Source organism: Vespula vulgaris, chromosome 8 (genome assembly GCF_905475345.1).
Source record: "Vespula vulgaris chromosome 8, iyVesVulg1.1, whole genome shotgun sequence".
NCBI lineage: Eukaryota > Metazoa > Arthropoda > Insecta > Hymenoptera > Vespidae > Vespula > Vespula vulgaris.
This window is the reverse complement of record NC_066593.1, coordinates 4,481,531-4,504,062: the sequence shown is the minus strand read 5'-3', so window position 1 is coordinate 4,504,062 and position 22,532 is coordinate 4,481,531. Positions and strand designations below refer to the sequence as shown.

At 26.6% G+C, this 22,532-nt stretch overlaps 3 protein-coding genes and 1 long non-coding RNA gene across 14 annotated transcripts; 2 read left to right on the top strand and 2 right to left on the bottom strand.

The window, feature by feature from the left end:
- Positions 1-9: 9 nt before the first annotated feature.
- On the bottom strand, positions 10-10,007 carry LOC127065653 (uncharacterized). 2 transcript variants are annotated; one of them, XR_007782152.1, is made up of 3 exons: positions 8,431-10,007; positions 4,621-4,865; positions 10-148 (listed from the first exon to the last, which is right to left on the bottom strand). It is a non-coding gene; the product is annotated as an uncharacterized LOC127065653 (long non-coding RNA). The 2 variants fall into 2 exon arrangements; XR_007782151.1 differs by lacking the exon at positions 8,431-10,007 and adding an exon at positions 5,429-5,597.
- On the top strand, positions 1,419-18,434 carry LOC127065639 (aldehyde dehydrogenase, dimeric NADP-preferring). 10 transcript variants are annotated; one of them, XM_050998265.1, is made up of 13 exons: positions 1,419-1,563; positions 4,763-4,889; positions 12,146-12,186; positions 12,358-12,501; positions 12,573-12,668; positions 12,750-12,971; positions 13,049-13,212; positions 13,312-13,542; positions 13,614-13,814; positions 15,714-15,829; positions 16,278-16,413; positions 16,492-16,645; positions 17,769-18,434. In XM_050998265.1, exons 1-13 carry the CDS (start codon positions 1,561-1,563, stop codon positions 17,793-17,795), a joined length of 1,662 nt encoding a protein of 553 aa, XP_050854222.1. In that variant the 5' UTR covers positions 1,419-1,560; the 3' UTR covers positions 17,796-18,434. The 10 variants fall into 10 exon arrangements, 9 of the variants coding, with proteins under 9 accessions (XP_050854222.1, XP_050854221.1, XP_050854223.1 ...); XM_050998264.1 differs by lacking the exon at positions 15,714-15,829 and adding an exon at positions 14,167-14,282; XM_050998266.1 differs by lacking the exons at positions 1,419-1,563; positions 4,763-4,889; positions 15,714-15,829 and adding exons at positions 5,844-5,991; positions 8,088-8,235; positions 14,167-14,282.
- Positions 17,876-22,527, bottom strand: LOC127065798 (uncharacterized). Its single transcript, XM_050998654.1, has 6 exons — positions 22,276-22,527; positions 21,658-21,828; positions 20,864-20,990; positions 20,565-20,812; positions 20,200-20,403; positions 17,876-19,698 (listed from the first exon to the last, which is right to left on the bottom strand). The coding sequence occupies exons 1-5, from the start codon at positions 22,475-22,477 to the stop codon at positions 20,234-20,236; spliced, it is 918 nt and encodes a 305-aa protein (XP_050854611.1). The 5' UTR covers positions 22,478-22,527; the 3' UTR covers positions 17,876-19,698; positions 20,200-20,233.
- LOC127065651 (ejaculatory bulb-specific protein 3-like) lies at positions 19,206-20,083 on the top strand. Its single transcript, XM_050998293.1, has 2 exons — positions 19,206-19,401; positions 19,771-20,083. Exons 1-2 carry the CDS (start codon positions 19,206-19,208, stop codon positions 19,950-19,952), a joined length of 378 nt encoding a protein of 125 aa, XP_050854250.1. The 3' UTR covers positions 19,953-20,083.
- Positions 22,528-22,532: the final 5 nt, after the last annotated feature.

Here is a 22,532-nt window from a genome sequence, read left to right as displayed (position 1 = left end):
ATATTACATAAGAGTTAAACTTATATTTAAGATAAATATCCATTGTCAGATGAAGATGTAAGCGTATTATAAACTCGTATGTCGTATAGTAGCTTGCTTGCTTGAAACCGGTTTCTCCATGTCCGCATTGTAATGTGTATTAAATACACTGTTCACATCGAGCGCGTAATAATATGAAACAAAGTAAAACCGGACATATATTCGAAGTGATGTCGGACATTTAATAAGTAGATTAAGTAATCTTATCGTGAACTTAAAAGATAACAACGCGTTTTCATGTTATTTTCATCTCATTTTTTATCATCTTATATATATATATATATGTTGTTTTAATTTTAATTTGTATTAATAATTAATTAAGAGCATTTAAATCCTTGATTATTACTATTATAACAGTATTAATTTATATTTTACTTTTTTATTATTCCTTTTTATTTATTTGACTTATTCTTATTTGTGTATTTAAAGAAAACAGTTTAATTAAACGGCCGAATAAAACATTTTTTTTTGATAGTGTCGATCCGTGGGAAAAGATATCGTCCGTTGTTTTCGACTTTGCAAAGGAAGATGCGTCTATACGTATTATTTGCATACATACGTATTTACATTTTATACATACGTATTTCGACTCGTATCTACGTGAATTTCCATGTAAATAAACGTACAGTATCTAACAGAAACATTTAATAACTTTTTGCATCTGAATATGTTTTTTAAACCAAGTAGTGTAGACGCGAAAGTTTGTTATATGAAAAGAAATTAAAAAAATAGACTTTTTTTATTGTTGTAATACCGTCAAATAAAAAATTTCTTTAATTTTTAAAGTTTTTATAAACGAGAAATATATGGATTTTGTTGATTTATCCGTGTATTACATGTATCCTACAAATGTTATTAAAATCGATTAATCCTAAGACAAATTACGTTTGCTTTCTAAGATCATTAAAATGGTAATTAAATGATTAGTTTAACAACATAATAGAAATATAATAGAGATTGTAAGGTTCTTTAAATAATTTACTCTAAGATTGAACGTGTTATTCTTCTTTTCTTTATCTCTATATTAAAAGTTTTAATAAAAAGTTTCGTTTTGTATTTTTTAACGATGCTATAAGAAAAAGTTATCGTTCTGTTTCTTTCTTTTTTTTTTTTGTTTTAAATTCCTCAGACTTCAAAAACAAGCACAATAATTTCACTATATTTATTTAAAAATTCGATTTCTGATAACTCTCAGTACAAAGAAACGATTTGAATTTAGAAAAGTTTTCGGATACTTCTGTGACCGACTGTATATTGAATTTCCATTTTAATTCAGTACATTCGTAAGAGCGCGCGAATGTTGAAAACAGTGCTTTTGGGAACGAGGAGAACTCCTTCGTTTGCAAGCGTGCACACGCGTGTACTGCGAGCCTGTTTCACGTTAGTGTCGAGCGACCGGTAACACGCCGCGTGCTCGCAGTTCAACTCTCCGCTGCTTCTAAATCGAGCTCGTTAGAGACATAGAGAACGCTTGTTTTGGAGATTATACAAGAACAAGGTCACAAGAAGGATATTTTCAAAATGGTGAGTTAATTCAATTTGTCGAAAATCCCTTTCTCTTTCTTTTATTTTTTGCTCTACTCATAGACACACATCTTAATGCGACGTCATCGTTTCGTTCGATTCGCCATGTTTTCGATCTCCTTTCATCCATGATGACATTCTTTTCTAATTTTTCTAATGTTTCTCGAGTTACTATTGTCTTTATTATCTCTCTTATCATACTTGAAAAAGAGAAAGAGAAAGAGAGAGAGAGAGAGAGAGAGAGAGAGAAAGCGAGAGGAAGAGATGATCGTTTCGTGAATGAATCTGTTGCATTTGTATAAAGAAGATAGTTTCGAGTAATTTTTTCTTTTCGTTTCTTTTTTTTCTTTTACTTTTTAATTTCATTATTATCAGATATTAATTAACCGTGTCGATGGATTCGAAAAAAAATTGTCGTTTAACTCGGCTTTGATTTTAAATTAACGCGTTTTTAAAATACGCATCTACTTGTTGCATATCCTCATATTACATCACCATACCTATTAGTATAAAAACGAAAAATATCGTTTACTTGCCCATCTGCATTGATACGAAACGATGATACGATAAGAGGATATGCAATAAACGGATAGGTATCATTGAAGAATGATATTAATTATTAATACGATAGTATTGAATTTAGAAGGAACAATTGTAAAATGATCTTATTGATAAACGATAAGTCTAACATTAAAGAGTAACGAATGATTTACAATTATAGTCGTAATCGTATAGGTAAAGTTTGAGCGCATAAAACTTGGCTAACAATATGATGTGCTTAAGGTATAGTGTCTGGTAGAAAAGGAAGTAAAGGTTTAAGGTCGAAGAAACATACATATAGATGGAGGTCTTACGATCGATTTCATTAAAAGTCTTCGACCACGATTCGTATAATCACTTGGTGATTTTTCTTTTTTATAGATTCCAATTGTGAAAACAATGGGAAATTATAAAATTGATTTTGATCGATAGCTGGTATATTGCTTCTTTTCTTTGTATTCGATTTTTCGTTTAGAATCTTTTTTTTTTTAATTATAAAAAAAATGATAATTATTCACTCTCGATGGTTCGCGTACATTTTCTTGAGGATTCAATTTGCGTAACGCGTAATTCATAAAATTGCACCCCGAGATTGCACGAATACAAACCACAGATATGCAACACCTGCGTCCGACTTGTGCGAATGTAATTTGATTAAATTGTCTTGCGTCAAGTCTCCTCGTAGCGTAATGGAATAACAGCAAGAAACTCGACTAATTACAGATACGTCCATTTTCCTTTTTTTTTCTTCCTTTTTTAACTATATCATCACGAAAGATACTAACGATATCTTGCCATAGATTTTTTGTCAAAGATATCATGAATGCTCCGCGAAATAAATAATTAGCTCTTTTACTCATGGTCGACAAGCGTTTTATTCGGTTATAAAATTGAATCTTAACTGTAATCCCCCACTTTCCTATCCTACGATTTGTAGTTCTGACGATTGAACATATCATTCTATATTAAAAAAAATATTATTCAGATGACACTTCACCTAGATCAATCATAAAGGACGATATAAAGAATAAAGAAAGAATCTATACAAAGAGATTATTATCTAAAGTATCGTGTATGTAGATATAATAAACTTTGAACTTTACCTCATGTTGCCTACACAACCTATACGTATGGTTGATACGACATTAAATAATAGAATAAGAAACAAAATTAAGCGACGTTTCTTTAATTTCTTGTATTATATTCCTGTAGTTTTGATTCCGCTTGTTTTTCATCTAGATACTTACGATCAACATTTCATGTTCAGAAATATAAAACATTATTCTCTATCCTAGTTTTTATAATTATTTTTTTCTCTTAATAGTACTTTTCCATTATGCAACAATAGATCCACGATGAAGAAATCACTGAATAAATAAGCGACTTTATTTTTCATTCTTCTTGCATCGAAAGAAATAAATGGAAAAACTGTTCCATTGAAATATTTTATTTTGTAAGATAATTATATATTTAAAAACGGAAGATAATATCTAAGTATCGATTTCAATTATCCTTGAATGTATCTAATCGATCATTACTATATTTGTCAAACTGATCTATGATAATTCGTATAATAATGATCAACAGATGCATAATACTCGTTGAAGATTATTTAAAATCAGCGTTATCATATATTATATTCCCTTTTGCTATCGTCATAAATAAATAATTGTTTTTGTTTATATTTGAAAAATATCGAAAAAATATTTCGCGACTGGTTTCAATCACGAGAAACTTTAATGAAAGAAATTTGGATGACTTTGAGTCAGTTATTGAAGAGAACATTCAAGAAATGATTTTTTTTTTTTTTGCTTACATTTGCAAGTTTTTCGAAATATGAAGGACGACATAGTTTTTTTTTTCCTTTTAATTATTATAATTTTTTTACATATTTATATAGTAATGGTCATTTGCAATCAAAATCATATCTGATAAAAAATTATTACAACGCTTTCGATTGTAAATGATGCATTACTATATAAATATGTAAAAATAAATTATAAATATCAATTAAAGAAGAAAAAAAAATTGTGTTGACCTTTACATATCGAAAAGGTCAGAAGAGTGTAAAAAATGAAAAAGAAGTTTTATATATTCACTTTGTATTTAACTCAGAGTTGTGCAAATGTTTCTTGATAAACTTTCTTCTTGATAAACTAACTTCAACCAATCTCGAGATATTTGCTCGTTCATTTATGGACGGACACCCTGTATATACATATATGTATTTCGAAAAGTTAATTCGATATTATCTTTTTAAAATATTTACTCAATTACATTAAATTGTTAAATAAAGTAATTGCGTTTTTCTTTTCTAATAACATTTTTTCTCGATCATGCGTTTTCTTAGATTAACGTAGAGATTAACTGATCACTTACGAAAAGTTAGTTTAAAAATAAAAAGAATTACAAAATCAAACGTAGACAATGTACAGTATGTAATACAGTACACGTATGTAAATAATAAATTTAGATAATATACATATAAAATAGAAAAGAATAATAAAATGTACATACGTATATTCTCCGTAACCCGGTGTTTTCTTGTTTTTTCATTTGAAGATCATGGCATATATGTGACTTAAACTTGATTTATATAATTAGCGATTATTCTTTTTCTTTTCCTTAATCATTTGTTTGTAAAATTTCTTCTTTTTAGGAGGAGGTGGTTGTCTTGAATATACCGGATCAAATCGATCAAGAATCGAATCGATCAGCTTTATCATCTGACGAAGATGTTTGTCGCATTGACCTTCAAACAGCTGTAATCGAGATTTCGGATTCACGTAAGTAAAAAGAAAATAAAAATTGGTACTTAAACTAAACACACAAATATACACGTATACTCGTATACACGTACACACAGACGTAAACTTATCTCGATGAATGATTTAAAACAATGTATGGTGTAAGACTATTGTGTGTGTGTGTGTGCGCGCGCGCGTGTGCGTGCATATATCATACATATATACACATACACACACACATATATAGACAAACTTATTTCGACGAATGATTTAACGTAATGTAAGGTGTGAGAACTAGTTTGGATCGATTAATAAAATATTTGTGTAAGTAAGTACTTGGGTAAAAGAAAAAGTATGACATGTAAGTGGTGGGTACCTGCATCTTATGTATAGCCTATTTGACATTCGTTTCTTATCGGAAGGACGCGAGTTGGTATAAAACGGGTATTATATACAGAAATAATATATTATCTAAACTAGAACGATTTTTCAAACAAGGAGAAACGTATTTAAAGAAATGTCGTTCGATAGATTCGTTTTGTCGTACGGGAAGTAATCCTCGCGACAGAAATACCAACCGATATCTAATCCCATATATTCGCAATCTCCAACGAGAATACTTCAAGGTAGAGAACAATAGAAACAACTTTTTTATTATTTTACAATAAATAAATAAAAAGAAAAATAAAAACACTGTCAACAAATCGAGCACCAAACAAATCGGTATATTGGATGAATGACACGATATACAATGTATATACATCTAATAATGAAATTCCATTATTTGAAACTAGCTTCACACTGTTATCGCATTACAACGAAATAAGATAATTTGTTCGCCTCAATTAGAACGTCCTTTTATCGCCGTCAGTACGTACAAGTTATTTTAAGATTACAAGTGTGTGTAAGTGTAAGTGTAAGTGCAGAAAATTACATAGAAATATGAGTTTTAGCATTTTTTTTTTTTTTTGTTATCGAAGAATATTGATATCAAGAAATTCTCGTTGATTATTATCATTTATACGTAATTGGAAGAAATTCGTGCGCACAGTGTATTAATCGTTTCACGGAGCAAAATTCTTCCTCTGCAGTTAGCTGTTAATCGAGAATCTATCGAAATTCGATCCTTAATTATTTACGCGTAAGTCTTTCAAACATTTCAATATAATGGCTAATAATGTCTATAATATACTAAACTTTATAATACAAGATTATATTTCTACTTTACTCGGCGTTTATATAATATTTATAATTAGTATTTCTTTTGAAATATGTATAGTATAATAGCTACAACTTTCACTTTTAACTAAACGTATAAATGTGTATATATGAATGAACATTAAATGAATCATGTTACCAGTTTTAAATTACTGAAACTTCTTTTTTTTGCTCTTAGATCGCTTATAGCTAATAGAAAATAGAAAGTTTATATAGGAAACTTCTACTAGAAAGAACTTATATAAGGAGTTACCGAGTGTATATATTGGTCATCTAAATCGTTATTAATTTTTTCTTTGTGAATATAATCGATATCTAATAGTAAATATATGAAGTAAATAAGAAACAAGATAAATTTATAGATTTTATCTTATTTTGTATATAAACATTTTAAAACATCTGGTATGACTTATGTCATTTTTTGTGTAGTTGATAATGTAATTATCTAATTTTATTCTATATTTTCGTATTTTTAAAAATAAATTTATCATGGTGTTCATTATACATAGGTTATCATTTGAACTTTCTTCAATATACATACATAATAGGAATGATTTTGTCATTATATTATATAAATAATATCAAACTATATGAAACATAAGAAAAATGAAAAGAGAATTATGTTGTTACTTGCAAAAAAAATATCATCAAGTTTATAAAATGTAATTTATAAGTTCATAAAAGGTTTAAAGGAGTGATAAAAATTAAATTAAAAAGTGACTTCTATAGGGCCATCGAGATTCGTTTCCAGAATAAATAAAAAAAGCCATTATTCTTACTAATTTAATATTTTCGTTAGTAACCATAAAGAATAAAAACACTTTTGTTGTTCTTATCTTCTTAAATTATAAAAAAATTGATAGTTTTGAGAATAGATATATAAGATTAACGCAAATCCCTTCATATATTAGTATTTTTGATAATGATATAAGCGGATGAAGTTGTTGAGGAAAGATAAATGATTTTAATGTACTTAAATAAACACAGATCTCAATAGAAGAATGTAAAATATTTTTAAACAATTAATTATTTTTGGACTAAATATAAATAATAATTTGAAATAATATAGAATTTATAATTTTGAAATTAAATTACACAAAGCTATTTCTGTATCGTAAAATGTATCTATTCTTAAAAAACAGATTTTAAATAATCCTAATAAAATAGAAAAAGTTAAAAAAATATTGGCATCCTCCAAAATTTTAAATGTAGTCTAAGAGTTAATTGACATAGAGTAAATTGTTCTTACTTTGTTTATTAATTAATGTGTTTGTTATTTAATTAATATCAGGCATATTTTTTTAATAAATTGTTCATGGTTCCTTTAACATTTGTTATCCTAAATGACCGTAAAAAATATATATATAAAAAAAAAAATTTTTTTATACTAAATGAGAGACGGGCCATTGTAAAAATCGATTTTTACGAGCACTATTAAGGTAGGGGTAATTCGAGACTACCTATACAATATTATCAGCTTTATAACATTTAATAACCATGAACTAGTGAATTATCGCGCAACATACATTCGTTCTTAAGCTGTAGGTACTAAAAAAATGACGATTGTATCGTGATTATTCAATTGTTGTCATCTTCAAATAAAATGCTTTTCTCTGTACTTTAAGATGATATATTTATAATTTTTTAAGTAAAACATTTCCTTGAGTTATTAAATCTTATACATACTTAAATAAGTATTAAATATCTTATACATACTTAGATAAGTATTAAAATATAATGATACAATAAGAGGAAGATATTGTACAAACATAGGATAGAATTTACGCAGTATTTCGTTCGATTGTACTATTAAACAAAATTTAAAAAAAAGTAGAAACGTCAAATATATATATCTACGTATGTATATTCTTTGTCGTTTTTCTTTTTATTTACTTATTATTATAATTTTTTTTTTCATCTACATTAATAGACCGTTTGTCGAATTTAATGTTTATTAAAAAACAGCAACCATATTATGTTTTTAATCATGAAATATTAACTTTGAGATTTCATTGATAGCGTGTTCCTTTGTATTGGATCTTCATGATGGAAACAGTATCAACATCTCCTAATAGTGATGTTAATCAGCAGAAAGATATTGACAAAAATCATCATTATGTGAAAATTCACGTGGAAACTGCTCAGATACCACGTTACAACGTATTTGGTAGGATTAATTTTTTTAAAGCATTCAATTAGAGCATGCATTTAAAGTATATATAGCACTGTTGCCTTGAGTTTTAAAATAATTTTATCATTGAATTCTCTCATTATAAAATAGTTCGCATGTTAATTTAGCACATGTGTTAAAGAAGCACACACAAAAATAAAATAAAATTTTAATAATGTTAAGATTTTTTACTTTATTCTTTCCAGGTGTTTTTATGCACTGACTCACTCTCTTCTTCAACAAATTCTCTATAAGAGAACTTTGCACTTGATTCTTCTAAGGTGTCGTCATTTGGTAGTATCGGGATTTCATAGATTTATTTTTTATTCCAAACTTTCAATAATTGTTTTATATAACTGATTTGTTTTATTTCTAATACTTTATCTTTTCAAGTTCTAGATATACAAAAAGTTAGAATTAGCTTTTTATCTCAAATTTCTTACCTAACCTTTTCAGCTGGCTTTCAATTAATTCCTTATTTAAATCTAGTATTTAACATACAAACCCGCAATTGTTGATTCTGTTTTATTTATGAAAACATATGATTATTTGTTTTAGATTAGTTGAGATTATACTTTTTGTTTTAAGAAACTCTATGAATTTCTGCTTTCATTTCCTTTTACAGCTTACATACCTTAATTGTCTGATATTTCCATAGATATTTTCTTTTAGAACCTTATATAGAAATGTTATATAGTAATCATTCTTGATAATGAATACCAATAATATCATGTACAAATCATTATGAATTATTGAATCAAATATTTTTAATGACGGCAGTGAATATTAATTTTTTATTTACATAAATACAAAGCAAAGACTGACGCATATTGCATATTAAGATCAATTTATTTTTATTGCTATCTATTTTTCGTTTAAGAAAGATAAAAAATTAATCCTTATAGATGAATTAAAAAACTGACTGTTATTTCTAACTATGAAATTTCTGAAGTAAAATATGTCATAGCTTATCCGTATTCTTTTGATATATGTTATAAATATGATAATAAATTTTTTTAGAAGTTGTGTAAATTATTCCATGAATCATGACCTATTTTGTTATCATAACTACTGTAATTTTTTGCATTTATTTATCTTTCTTCTTTTATTATATTTGAAATTGTTCAATAGTATCTGTTGCTGGAACGTATGTATAACTGTCTTTTATGGATTCATTGAACTGTTTTTATTTGGAACATCGAGAGACTAAATCTTTAATTATTTCTGAGCTAATTAAAATATATGATAATCGTTATCTTTATATTGTTGCAATTTTCAATAGCTTTTTATTTTATTATTTTACTATCTCCATTAGTTCTCCTATTCTTTTTTTTGTTACTAAGTTAACCTAGTTTTTATTGTTAAATTTTTGTCTTTATACACATATTATTTAATTATGTAAATGTAATATATAAACGCATAACTTGTTCAAGTTACTCTATTCCTTTAAAATAACGCTGACATTTATATTATCTTTACAGATTAACTGATTCGTTCACTTTTACTCTTTCTATTCTCTCTCTCTCTCTCTCTTGCACACACACACACACACAACACATACAACACACAAAACTAATTCGACTATATTTTCTTCTTTCTTCTTTTAATAGAAATTCCAATGTTGCGACTAAACGGTAGACAAATATTAGAGACGAAATAGAAATATTAGAATGTTATTAGACGATTTAGAGAACAAAGGTTCGTACTAATTGTAAGAATTTGTTACATATTAATTGCGCACATAAAAGATGCGATCGTCCTGACATCTACCGACGAACAATGATGAAATAACGTAAAGATGGAAATTTGTAAGAAGGAAGGATAAAGTGAGAGAAATAGAGAAGGAAGATAAAAGAGAAAAATAGAGGAGAAAATAAGAAAAAGAAACAAGAAATACAGGATCCAAAGTGCGTAAAAGAAGAGAGAGGGAACTGTAGGAGGTAGCGAATCAGAAACCGTTGAGCATATACATATACTCTTGTAAAAAATTCTTCATTTCTATTAATACTTAGACGTGTGTGACAGAGAGAGAGAGAGAGAGAGAGAGAGAGAGAGAGAGAGAGAGAGAGATGTAGATAGATAGACAGAGAGGGAGAGAGAGAGAAAGAGATAGATAGAGAGGGAGAGAGAGAGAGAAAGAGATAGATAGATAGTAGCAGAGCAAAGAAAAAGTGTGGAGCGGGAATGTTCGCGTCAATTTTATTCTTGCGCTCCATTATACCTTTGAGTTGAATCGTTACTTATATGTGATTTATTTGATAAATACGGCTATAGGTTTTTCTTTTTCTTCGCGAGAACCATTTATTGCATTTCTACGGGTTGATGTAAATTAAAAAACGTGACTTCAATAATTATGGGTAAGTGATTGCTTAAAAAAGGATATCATTTTCTCTTCCTTTTTCTTTTTCATTCTTTTTCACGTTTTTTTTTTTTTTTTTTTTTCTTACGATGACGAAGATATAATCTTGAATTGTTGACTTCCGGGTTTCTAACTACGTCTTTTTCTTCTTTTTTTTCCTTCCTATTTTATATGATTTTCTGAGAAATTATTTAGTCTTTTTTTCTGCCGATTAAAATTTTTGCCGACTGCGTGAATTGTGCATATGCATATGCTGTCATTGTAAATTTTTCGCGAATGACGTATATTAATATTTTTTAAATTTAAATATCTATAAAGCATACGAGTATCTCGAAATAATAAAATAAATAATAAAATAATAAAATAAATGTATATATATATATATATATATATAAATTTTTCTTAGGAATCTGACGCAGTATCGAAGCGAAATTCATAAACAGTTTGATTTATTATAAATTTGTCATCACATTTTTATAGGGATATATTTATATTGATTAAATATTATTATTTTTTTCAATTCTTGATGTGAAATGGAAGCTCGAAGAGGACGAGATACATTGAATATATATATATGTATATACATGGTTTTATATATATATATATACGGTTACACATTGCGTTCTTTTCTTATGTAAAATTGTATACATCCCATATACGTTTCTTTTATATTCTTTTATATCTTTTTGATAAAAGGATTATCAGCGTAGTATTCTGTTTTAGAAGTGTATTGTTATAATATATTCGATAAGTAAATTAATCGATAAGTAGATTAATGCATGTTCTGCGTATATCACAAGAGCATAAGTTATTAAGTAAAGTGGGAGATCCTCCGATGAAATAACATATTTCGAAACGTGACATTTTGTCTGGCAGTGTTAACAATAACAGTAATAATGAATAACCTATTTGCTTGATTTTTAAATAAGGATTATTAATCTAACGTAGAATAAGTATTTTTACAAAAGAATTATAGAAAAAACATTAAGGAAAATATTTCTTAATATTGTTCTTGTGATAACGATCGGTATTATAACTTTAAGCATATATTTCAACATTATCATGCATTACCATTAATTATCATATATTATCATTAAATATGTGTAAAAATTAGCCAAATTGTTTGTTATATTAAAACATTTATGAGTACCATGTGTAAAAAGGTTTAAAAATAGTTATATGGTTTCCTTACTCATAAGATGGTTTCCTTTATTATAGATGAAAAAGAGTATAGCTTGAATAATTCTTATAAAAATAATAAATTTAATATTCTTATATCACAAGTTTTGACGAAATGTTTTTTTAAATCGACTTATAAAACATTATTTTCTCTATTAAAAATCATTCTTTAATATATATTATTATAATCTATGCAAACTATAAATCTTTAAATAACACGAGAAATAAAAATGAATAAGGAAAATGCATAACTGGCATACTAAGAACGTAGTATCAAGTTCAATGTACAAAGATTAAGGTTAAAGTAATTTATAAAAAATGGTGTAAATTGTAGTGTAAATTATAATGATCAACTTTCTTTTATTTCAGCGCAAATTAATGGTAAAACAATGGCAGTGAATTATGCAGATGTAAGTTATTGTTTTATACATTTTTAGTATAATATTTTATATTTTTAATATAATATAATATCTTTTGCAGCAGCAAAATTTTGATTTTCTTTGGTATAATGAAAGACCTTTATTTATCGATAAGAATATTTTACTTAATGTTTAATTTTATTTAATGTTCAATTTTTTCAGATTGTACAAAGTACACGAGATACGTTTTTTAGTGGAAAGACAAGACCATTAGAATGGAGGATAAAGCAATTAAAACAAATGCTTCGAATGTTGGAAGAATGTACACCTGAAATTATATCGGCGTTAGCAGCAGATTTAAGACGGGTGAAGATTTATAATAATTAAGAATTATTATAAATTTATATCTTCTTATTCTTTTATATCTTCTTTTTCAGAGTAAATTTGAATCTATGATTTTAGAGATTGATTATACAAAACAAGAAATTAAGCATATGCTTTATAATATCAAGGAGTTTTCTGCTCCAGAAAAGGTATAAGAATTTATTTATTATTTAAACTTGAACATATTAAAGAGAATTTATTTCTAAAAAATTAAAAAATTTGTGTTTTAGCCTTCTAAAGCAATAATTAATATTCTTGATGGTGTTGAAATACGTAAAGATCCTTATGGCGTTGTGCTTGTCATTGGAGCATGGAATTATCCATTACAATTAGCTATGGCACCTATGATTGGTGCTATAGCAGCTGGGAATTGTGTTATTCTTAAACCTTCTGAAATTGCACAAGCTACTGCTAATCTTTTGGCAGAAATAATTCCAAAATATTTAGATACAGTATGTATTATGGAACAATTTATCAAATATTTATTTTGGATTCTTTTTTATTATGAATTTGCTTATATATCAAATAGGAGAGTTACCATGTTATAATAGGAGGTATATCAGAAACGACTGAACTACTTAAACAGAGATTTGATTATATATTTTATACTGGCTCTACTAATGTCGGTAAAATCGTTCGTGAAGCAGCTAACAAATTCTTGACGCCTGTAACTTTAGAATTGGGTGGTAAAAGGTATGATTATAAAATGCAACAGTTAAATTTAACATATAAATTTTTTAGTTTATTAGGTATTTTCTTTATATTTTATCTTATAAATTATTATTCTTATAGTCCTGTGTATATAGATAGCACGGCAAACATACAAATAGCTGCAAAGAGAGTATTGTGGGGCAAATACATAAATGCTGGGCAAACTTGTATTGCACCTGATTATATATTGTGTTCTACAGAAGTTCAAAATAAATTTGTGACTGAAGCAAAAAAGATCTTAAAAGAGTGGTATGGAGAAAATCCTAAAGAAAGTCCTGATTTTTGTCGTATTATTAATGAAAATCATTTTCAGTAAGTATCTCTATTTTAAATCAATTGAATTTTTGAATTCTATTAAATAAATTATATTGAATTCCATACAGCCGTATAAAGAATTATCTATTAGACAGCGAAAAAATAGCAGTAGGTGGTGACTGTGATTCTACAGAAAAATATATTTCTCCAACAATACTTATTGATGTAAAGCCTACTGATAAAATTATGCAAGATGAAATTTTTGGACCAATATTGCCCATTGTTAATGTTGATAATGCTTACGAAGCTATTCGTTTTATCAATAGCCGGTGAGTATCAATGATAATAATCCAATGGATTTAATAATTATACAAATTTTTATATTTAAGATACTTAGAATATATTTTTCAAAAGATACATTTCAGAAAGATTTGAATAGTTGATTATTTTTTATTTCAAGTTAACAATTTCTTTGATTTAAGTGAAGATGAATGTCGTTTTACATTTAAATATAGTCAAATAACAATCAAGAGTATCTTTTTTACTTAAAGTAATTTGTTTAGAGCAATATTTATAATTGCAAAAATCATAGAGTGCAATTTTTCATAATCATGATTGTCTAGAAACACATGTTATATTCATTTCAAAAACAATGCACAATGATCACTTTTTCATACTTAGTGAAATCCCACTTGTACTATACATCTTTTCCAAGGACAAAGGAGTACGAAATTTAATAATAAATCAAACTCGTAGTGGATCAGTATGTGTCAACGATACAATATTGCAATATTCTGGTGAGTCAGGTTATTAGGTGATAGGTATATGAAAAAGTTGGTATTATACATTGCTTCTTTGCTTACAAATTGGTAGTAAAATATATAATTATTACAAATATACAGAATTTTACCTAACTTTAGCACTTGAAATATATTTGTTGTTTTCAATGTTACAAAACAATATTTTAATATATTAGCAAATATTAATGAACGATTTCTTTGTAATACCAATTACTTCTGGATCAAAAGCAATGCATGCATGCATGTAGGTTTTTTTCATCTACAAGCAGAAATGATTGATAATACAAAATTTAGTAATTGTATTCAAGAATTAAAATATAATTGCTTCGTATTGTCATGGATATATTTCAAGTTCCCAAATTAGATAAAACACCTAAACAATTGTAAATGCCAAAAAATGTATTAATTAGAAATATTTCCGAATTTCTTGTCATGAAGAAATAGTATCATTACATCTCTTTTTTTTTACTAAGCATATTCATAATTTTCATTAATCTTTTGAATCACAGAATTATAGAAATTATATGATTGACTAGTAATATACAATTCCTTATAGATTTTGTAATTACATTTTTGTACATAATGCACTCTATGCATGATCCTATTTTATAAATTATTATACATATATATTAATATATAGAATGTATCATTTATGAAAAAAATTATGTAGAATTAAATAGATTTAAAATAATAGATCTAGAAAAATTAGAAAAATTAGAAAAATTAAATAATATTGCAAGTAGATATGTCTCTTCATAAAATGGTTGAATTTTTTTTTCTATATCTTGTATCTATATTTGTTCAATTCTATTCTACAGCAAAAATATCAGTGTGTCAGTAATGATTATTTAATGAAGATGTGATGAGTTTTCTTTTCTAGAAACAAGCAACAAAATAATGATGATGATTTTCATTGGCTATCATTAGCTTGTTGCTTGCTTTCAAATAGATATCATTATAATGACATTTTGCTGTAGGATAAGCATAGAGGGATATATATGGAAAGAAAAATTTTGCCATGTGAAGAGAATATTCATATGAAGGCTGTACATAATCTATTAAGTTTGATATTTAAAATTAAATATGGTGGAGGGTTTTATTGCATTTTATTGAAGCTATTTGTAATATATGTTATAATATATTACTGCATGAATGATAAAAAATTATACGAATTGTCTATGTGATATTTAAATTACAACTAGATATGCACTACCTTTCTATGTTTTTGGTATTACAATATTAATATAGTTAAATAAAATATAATATAAAAAAAATATTAGAAGATGGAATCTGTAATGTATAGTATAAAATATATTTAAAGTTGAATATTTATATTATTTAAAGAAATTTTATTATGTGAGTATTTACGGTAAATGATAAATTTATATCTATAAATATTATTTCTTTTATCGTATATATTTGATATAGGGAGAAGCCATTAGCACTATATATATTTAGTGGAAATAAAGGAAATGTGTCTATGATTCTTAACAATACCTCTAGTGGCGGTGTTTGTGTTAATGATACAATGCTGCATGTAGCAGGTATTTGTATAATATTATATAAAAATCTTTTATATATGTTATATATATCAAATACAATGTGTGTGTGTGTGTTTGTGATTTCCTAAAAGTTGCTTGTGTAATGTAAGATCGAATTAGATGTTCTTTTATTATGCTAAAGAGTAGGTTCTTTTTATTAAGAAGATATTAATTTTGCTTGCTGGAATGAGAGATATTTGTATATCTTATATTGCATGTATTTAAGGTATGATGGTGCCAACGTGTTTTAAGAAATGCTTTATATTAAATATATTATTAATACTTTAAATGCTTTATATTAGATATACTATTGACATTTTAAATATATTTCATTTATAATTTTTATTTACAGTTACGAAACGTTTAATGTCATTGATGATAATTATTATTTATTCTTATTTTGTGAATTTATTTGTAAATATTAATTTCCATATATATATATATCTTTTAGTGGAAACATTACCATTTGGAGGAGTTGGTAATTCGGGCATGGGTGCATATCATGGAAAGTATACTTACGATACTTTCGTGCATAAAAAAGGATGTCTTATTAAAGATTTCAACATTATAGGAGAGAAGTTGGCAGCGTAAGAAATAGATTGTATTTTATAACATAATTCATTGATTAACAAAAATATGTTGATATATTTTATATCATTACCTAGATGTCGCTACCCACCTTATAATGATACAAAATTAAGTATGCTGATATCGATGGTGGCAAAGAGGCCTGATGTACCAGGAGTAAAGTATATTCCTTATTTGATATTATTTGGACTAGGTGTAGTTGCTACTATTGGTTTCAAAGCTGCTATGAAGGTACAAAAGACAGCTCATGTTTAATTACGTTTCATTATATATTAACGCACAATATGCATTATGGTCATCAAAGCTAGATACAAAATACGTATATATTTGTTATTTTGATTTTTACTTTTTTAATCATATTTCATATCAACAATAATAATTTGCACGTTATTACATGTTAAATATATAGTTTAATTTATAAAGGTAAAATTATTGTTATGATCAATATCTATAAACAATTATATTTCTAAAAAGTGTTACCTAATGTTTTTAGAAATTATTTAATATTTTTTGTTACTGTAGAGTTCAAGGTACCTAAGACAGTTTATATATGAAGTTTTATTTTTATATGACGCGAATATCTTGTTTTTTACCTTCTATTTTATTTAATTATATTATTTTTTTTCCTTTATTAAAGTAACGAGTAAAACGCACATTCTATAGTAGCTTCCATAAAATTATATATGTATATTAGAAGAGATACAGTATATTTAGGTATATATTGCACAATGTTATTTTACACCATTATTATATGAAAATTTATATATAAAAAATTTATTATTGTAATCGCTTTAGGTAATAAATATTCTACTTATTCAAGGATCACGTGAATATATTATAATATATCATCAAGTAGACACCACCCTAAAAAGAAAAATTTTTTTTGTTTAGCAATTATAGATGTCGCGTTAGGAAACTTTTGTTCAACTCAAATTCGATAAAATAACATAGATGATGTCAAATGACATTAAATAATTTCCATCTAATTGTTTCAATATATTTATCAATATTTTATACGTTCATTGCAGAAGAGCATTACTTTAATAATTTTACTCAATATCATAATTTGAAATATATTGTAATGTTAATTCAAATTTTCTATAATGATATTTTACAAAGACGAAACGTATATATATAGTTTGATACGCAGGCAATTTTCCAAATTTTTCTACACGTAACAAAAATATTATATAGATAGCTATGTATATTTCATCATCTGTCCTTTCAATTTTTTATTTGTTTGTTTCAGTATTTAGAAGCAATTCACATTGTTATAATTACAAAGTCTTAACGTTATTATGTTTATTATGTAATGAACAATTCAATAAGATACATTTTTCAATAATATTTCCAGGATTTCTCTCAAGAAGACCAGTTGTAACTGCATCTTTATGGTATCTACAAAATCAAGATCCTCGTACTAATTGGATACTTTAATTGCAAACTTGTTTCATTTAATGTTATATATATATATATATATATATATATATATATATATATATATGTATATATATATCTAAGTAAAATATTAAGTACACACTGCAAATATTTACATGAAGTAAGCAGTTTTGTATTTGTACACATTTATTATCAGGCTGTGCAGATATATTTTTCTTTTTGTATGTTCTGTTTGAACGTAATGTGCCTTGTTAAAAATTATAGAAGATTAGTATATTGAAGTTTATTAAGAAAACCGTAGGGATATTAAATAATGGAATTGTTGATATGGGCCACAAGTAAATATAATATATATATATAGTATCGCGTTCAATCATAATTAACACAAAGTATTTGTTTAAACAAAAAATGTTAATATTTTATATTGTTGGTGTAGATGGAAATAAGTGATATTATATGTTAAAAGGTCTTGGTCAAACTTGTATTTCATAGATCTCCAATTATCGATTATTCAAATTATATATGTGTCTATATATATATGTAGACAACATTATATTTTTATTTGTAACACTTTTGTATAGGAATTCTTTTGTAATACGATAACATGATACGTTTTCTACAATCGTATGTTTTATGACACTTTACCTTTTTCATATGACGTATATTATCAGAATCATTTATATTATAAATATTTTTTATATTATTAGCGAATAATCTACTTGAACGCGTTAAATATGAGCGCTCGTGTTTATCAATTGACACACGAAATCTGATGCTATATGATGTCAGAAGAATATTCTTGACTTTAAAATCTATCACGTATTATTAATATTTTGTTAAATAAAGCCTTAATGTATAATGCTCCCGCGAAACGTTGTTTACAGATTCGTGAACTTCCTATGTCGATAGTGTCGCCATGTTTGCAAGATCGGCATTTCTCAGTTTACAAGCATTAATCTCTCAGTTATATTATAACGCGAAAATGGTAAAAAGTCTTTCATTAAAAATTTCGAGAAGCAAACAACTCATCGGCAATTTAATTTTTTCGTTCGAGCATTCGTTGAGTGTTTTTTCGTCATCTTAACAAAAAATTCTGTTTTAATACTCCTTCCATTAATTCACGGCTGAATAATTGCGACGCTGAATATTATCGTAACTTTTACAATTTTATATATTAAATATTCATCGCAAATCTTTATACCTTTTTATTTTCCATCGATTGAATTAAATTGAATCGAATTGATTTTAAATTCAATTCACTTCGTTTTTGACACAAATCTTCTCCATCTATCTCAGTGTAATTAATTAGGATATACGGAGTCGAAATTTTGATTTAACTATACATTAAAATTTTCCAGTGCAATTCGAATAATTGGCTCGTAATTAGAAAAGTATGAAATTTACTTACATCTTTTTCTTTATAATCGGAATGTTTTGGCTCATCGAGGGATATACAGAAGAACCTTATTCAAACATATACGATCAAGTGGACGTCGATGCGATTTTTAATAGCGAACGATTTTTAAATCAATATATAAATTGTTTGCTCGATGATGGTCCTTGTACCGCCGATGGACGTAGTCTTAAGCGTAAGTAATTCTTCTTTCTTTCTTTTTTTTTTTATTAAAAAAGATATAAAATCATAATAATGAACTCTTGAATTTTTCTTTTATGGTTTTTATGGTCTTTATTAAAACAGGTTTTATATCTTATGTCTTATGTCAAGAACAGGAATATAATAATTTACGTACTTGCATTTCTTTTCGTTCTTACTTAATTATCCTTGATTTCATGTTCTTGATTTATAATCTTAATAGGATTTTTATATTTATTATTATGTTGTGCATTTCCTTTTCCTTGTATTTTCATTCATTACTTTATGTCTTCTAGTACGTACATAAAAGTAATAAAAAAATTAACATTTAAAATAATATAATCGTTTTTATTTTCTATTGTAGAAGTACTTCCTGAAATATTGGCTACTCAATGCGCGAGATGTAACGAATATCAGAAGAAAATAGCAAAAAAGATTTGGCAGCTGAAGGAAAAGAAGCCTAAGGTATGGGATCAGTTCAAAAAGAAATACGATCCTGAAAATATATATATCGATAAGTTTGAAGAATATCTTAAAAATAATTAATCTATGTATATAACATGAATATAAAATATTAATATATATATATGTATATATAATACATACAAGTATATAGATGTTATTCATAAATACGTATAAAACGTTTAATTTCAATAATAAACTTCACTTTTTATTAATTTGCTTTTATTTATAATTTATTTCAGAATGAATCATGATATAGAATAAAAAATTTTGTACTCGTTAATCTATACAAATTTTATATAACAATTTATTATACAATTTAATCAAATACCTTTGACCCTTTTTAGATCTTTAATGAATTTCATCTAGGATCTTTGATTTCTAACATTTATATGTTCATTGATAGATTTTGTCAATATGGTATTCCAAGTTTCCTTATCGTTTTCCTCGAACCAAGTAATCACCTTGTCGAAAATGATTTTCTGCTTATCCGAACACTTACTGCACTTGGTCACCAAAACTTCTGGTAGCACATCTGCGACAAAGAAGATTCAAACTATTGCGATATTGTTCTATTTTCTTTCTTCTCTTTTTTTTTCCTCAAACACGTATGAAATATTTAAAACTGAAAAGAAATCTAATGGGGGATAAAGCTTGGGAAATATTATCTTCGATCTTTTGTCGATGTGTTTTTACCTTTCAAGAACTTCGCTTCTGGTGTCACACAAGGTGAATTTCCTAAATAACAATCGACATATTGATTGCGCAATCGAGTTGTCTTTAATATTTCCTCTACGTTGATGTTGTCGTATTTCGTTGTGTATGTGCCGTCATTTGCGCGCACTGAGAAAATCGTTGCGAATAATATTACGATTGATAGTATCCATAAATAACGCGCCATTATGATTTTTAAATTTTTATTCTTAAACTGAATGGAAAATTTTTAATGGGAAGAAGCCCAAAGGAAAAATATATTATCACGTTTTGAAGTTTACTTTTCTTTTAAAACGTTTTTGCTACAGCATTCACGAGAGATGTCTGGATTGAATCTGAATGCTTTAAGAGTACTGTCTTCCGTATTTATACCTGCAGCATATACGTGTATGCTGATTTCACGACTATCTATGGGTACAAGATCATCCGGTTATTGGCTGATATTTTTCGAAGGACATACGTGAAAGAAATGAATGTTGGAAGAGGCAGACAAGAAAAATCTTGAGAAACGAATGGCAATCCTCAATCAATGTTATTGCCAGTCAATAACATCGTATATTTGAATTAAGTTTACTTACAAAGTTCATCATATATTTAATTACTTAAATTTTAATATTTGTAATTTGTGTTTCGATAATGTAAATTTTTTCTTTTTTCATTTTTTTTACTTTTTTCTTTTTCTCCCATAAATTCATTAAGTCTTTTTTTTCTATATCATTGGCCAATTATCTAATTTTTTTATGATTGTTTAACAACGAGAATAATATCGTAATTTATTATTATTTTCTTAACGTTTAATCATTTTTCTAGAGAAATATAAAAATGATACGTTATTAAAGAGCAATAAGAATTTCTTTATGTTCATCCATAAAGTTTTATTAATATTTTTACATTTATTTTCACTCCAATTTTTAAATATATTTTATATATATATATATGCGTCCCAATCGTATTGCGTATTTATCGATTTAAGTGTATTAATCCATTTTTTTCACATCAAAAATAAAAATAAAAATAACATTTTTTATTTTATCCTTTCCATTTAACTCGTAAAAAGAACGTCGGCACTCATATTATTTGGAAGATCCTAAGTTCATTTTCTTTGCATCTTCCATGAACTTTTTAATCAAAGCGTTCCATTCATCTGGACGATTATCGCTATACCAGACAGCTATAAACTCGAAGTTATCCTTTTGTTTTTCCGTACATTTCTTGCATTTAGTTACGACTGCCTCAGGTAAATTCGCTGAAAAAATATACGAACATAATCAATGTCATATATGTACGTAAGAGAAATTAATAATATAATCGACTATAATATCATTGTTCGAGGAAAACATGCGATTTAATGCATTAATACGCAGAATTCTTTTCTTTTCTTTCATCTCCGCGTAAAATAATTTTCTCTCTTTATAAAATCTTTTATAAGATGAAATTGTTATAGCCTTCATTTCGAAATATAAATACGTTCGAAGTTATAAAAGTGATTAAAGGAAGAAGGACATTTTTAATTTAAAATCTTTTAAAGATTATTTGTGAAAATAGTACAATTAATATGTATTATCTACGAATATTGTAAATGAAAAAATACAAAAAACGAAAAGGAAAAAAAAAGAAAAAGAAATGTTTAATCTTGCATTGGAAAATTAAATTGTTGAGTTAGAAAAAGAGAAAGAGAGTGATTCGAGCTTACTCTTGAAAAAGGCAGCGTCCGGAGTAACACAAGGTCCAGTGTCCATGAAACAATTGTAATACTGGTCCCTTAAACGATCATTTTCGACGATTTCCTTGGGATCTACGTAATCGTACTTGTCAGAATAAAATTCCTCGTCTGCTTTGACAAATGCCAAAACCACCAACAACGAGACCAACGAGACATATCGGAGTAACTTCATTGTTTCAACCTTCTTCAACAGAAAACGATCGGAAACTATACAATTTCCCGTACTT

Coding starts and splice junctions, on each gene's coding strand:
- LOC127065651 (XM_050998293.1), top strand. CDS start 19,206: ATGAAATTTACTTACATCTTTTTCTTTATAATCGGAATGTTTTGGCTC. Junction 19,402..19,770: donor CGATGGACGTAGTCTTAAGC/GTAAGTAATTCT, acceptor TTTCTATTGTAG/AAGTACTTCCTGAAATATTG.
- LOC127065639 (XM_050998265.1), top strand. Junction 4,890..12,145: donor AATCGAGATTTCGGATTCAC/GTAAGTAAAAAG, acceptor CTTTTATTTCAG/CGCAAATTAATGGTAAAACA. Junction 12,972..13,048: donor TTCCAAAATATTTAGATACA/GTATGTATTATG, acceptor TATATCAAATAG/GAGAGTTACCATGTTATAAT.
- LOC127065798 (XM_050998654.1), bottom strand. CDS start 22,477: ATGAAGTTACTCCGATATGTCTCGTTGGTCTCGTTGTTGGTGGTTTTG. Junction 20,991..21,657: donor GAACTTAGGATCTTCCAAAT/AATATGAGTGCC, acceptor TTGTACCCATAG/ATAGTCGTGAAATCAGCATA. Junction 20,813..20,863: donor AAAAACGTTTTAAAAGAAAA/GTAAACTTCAAA, acceptor TTCTTCCCATTA/AAAATTTTCCATTCAGTTTA.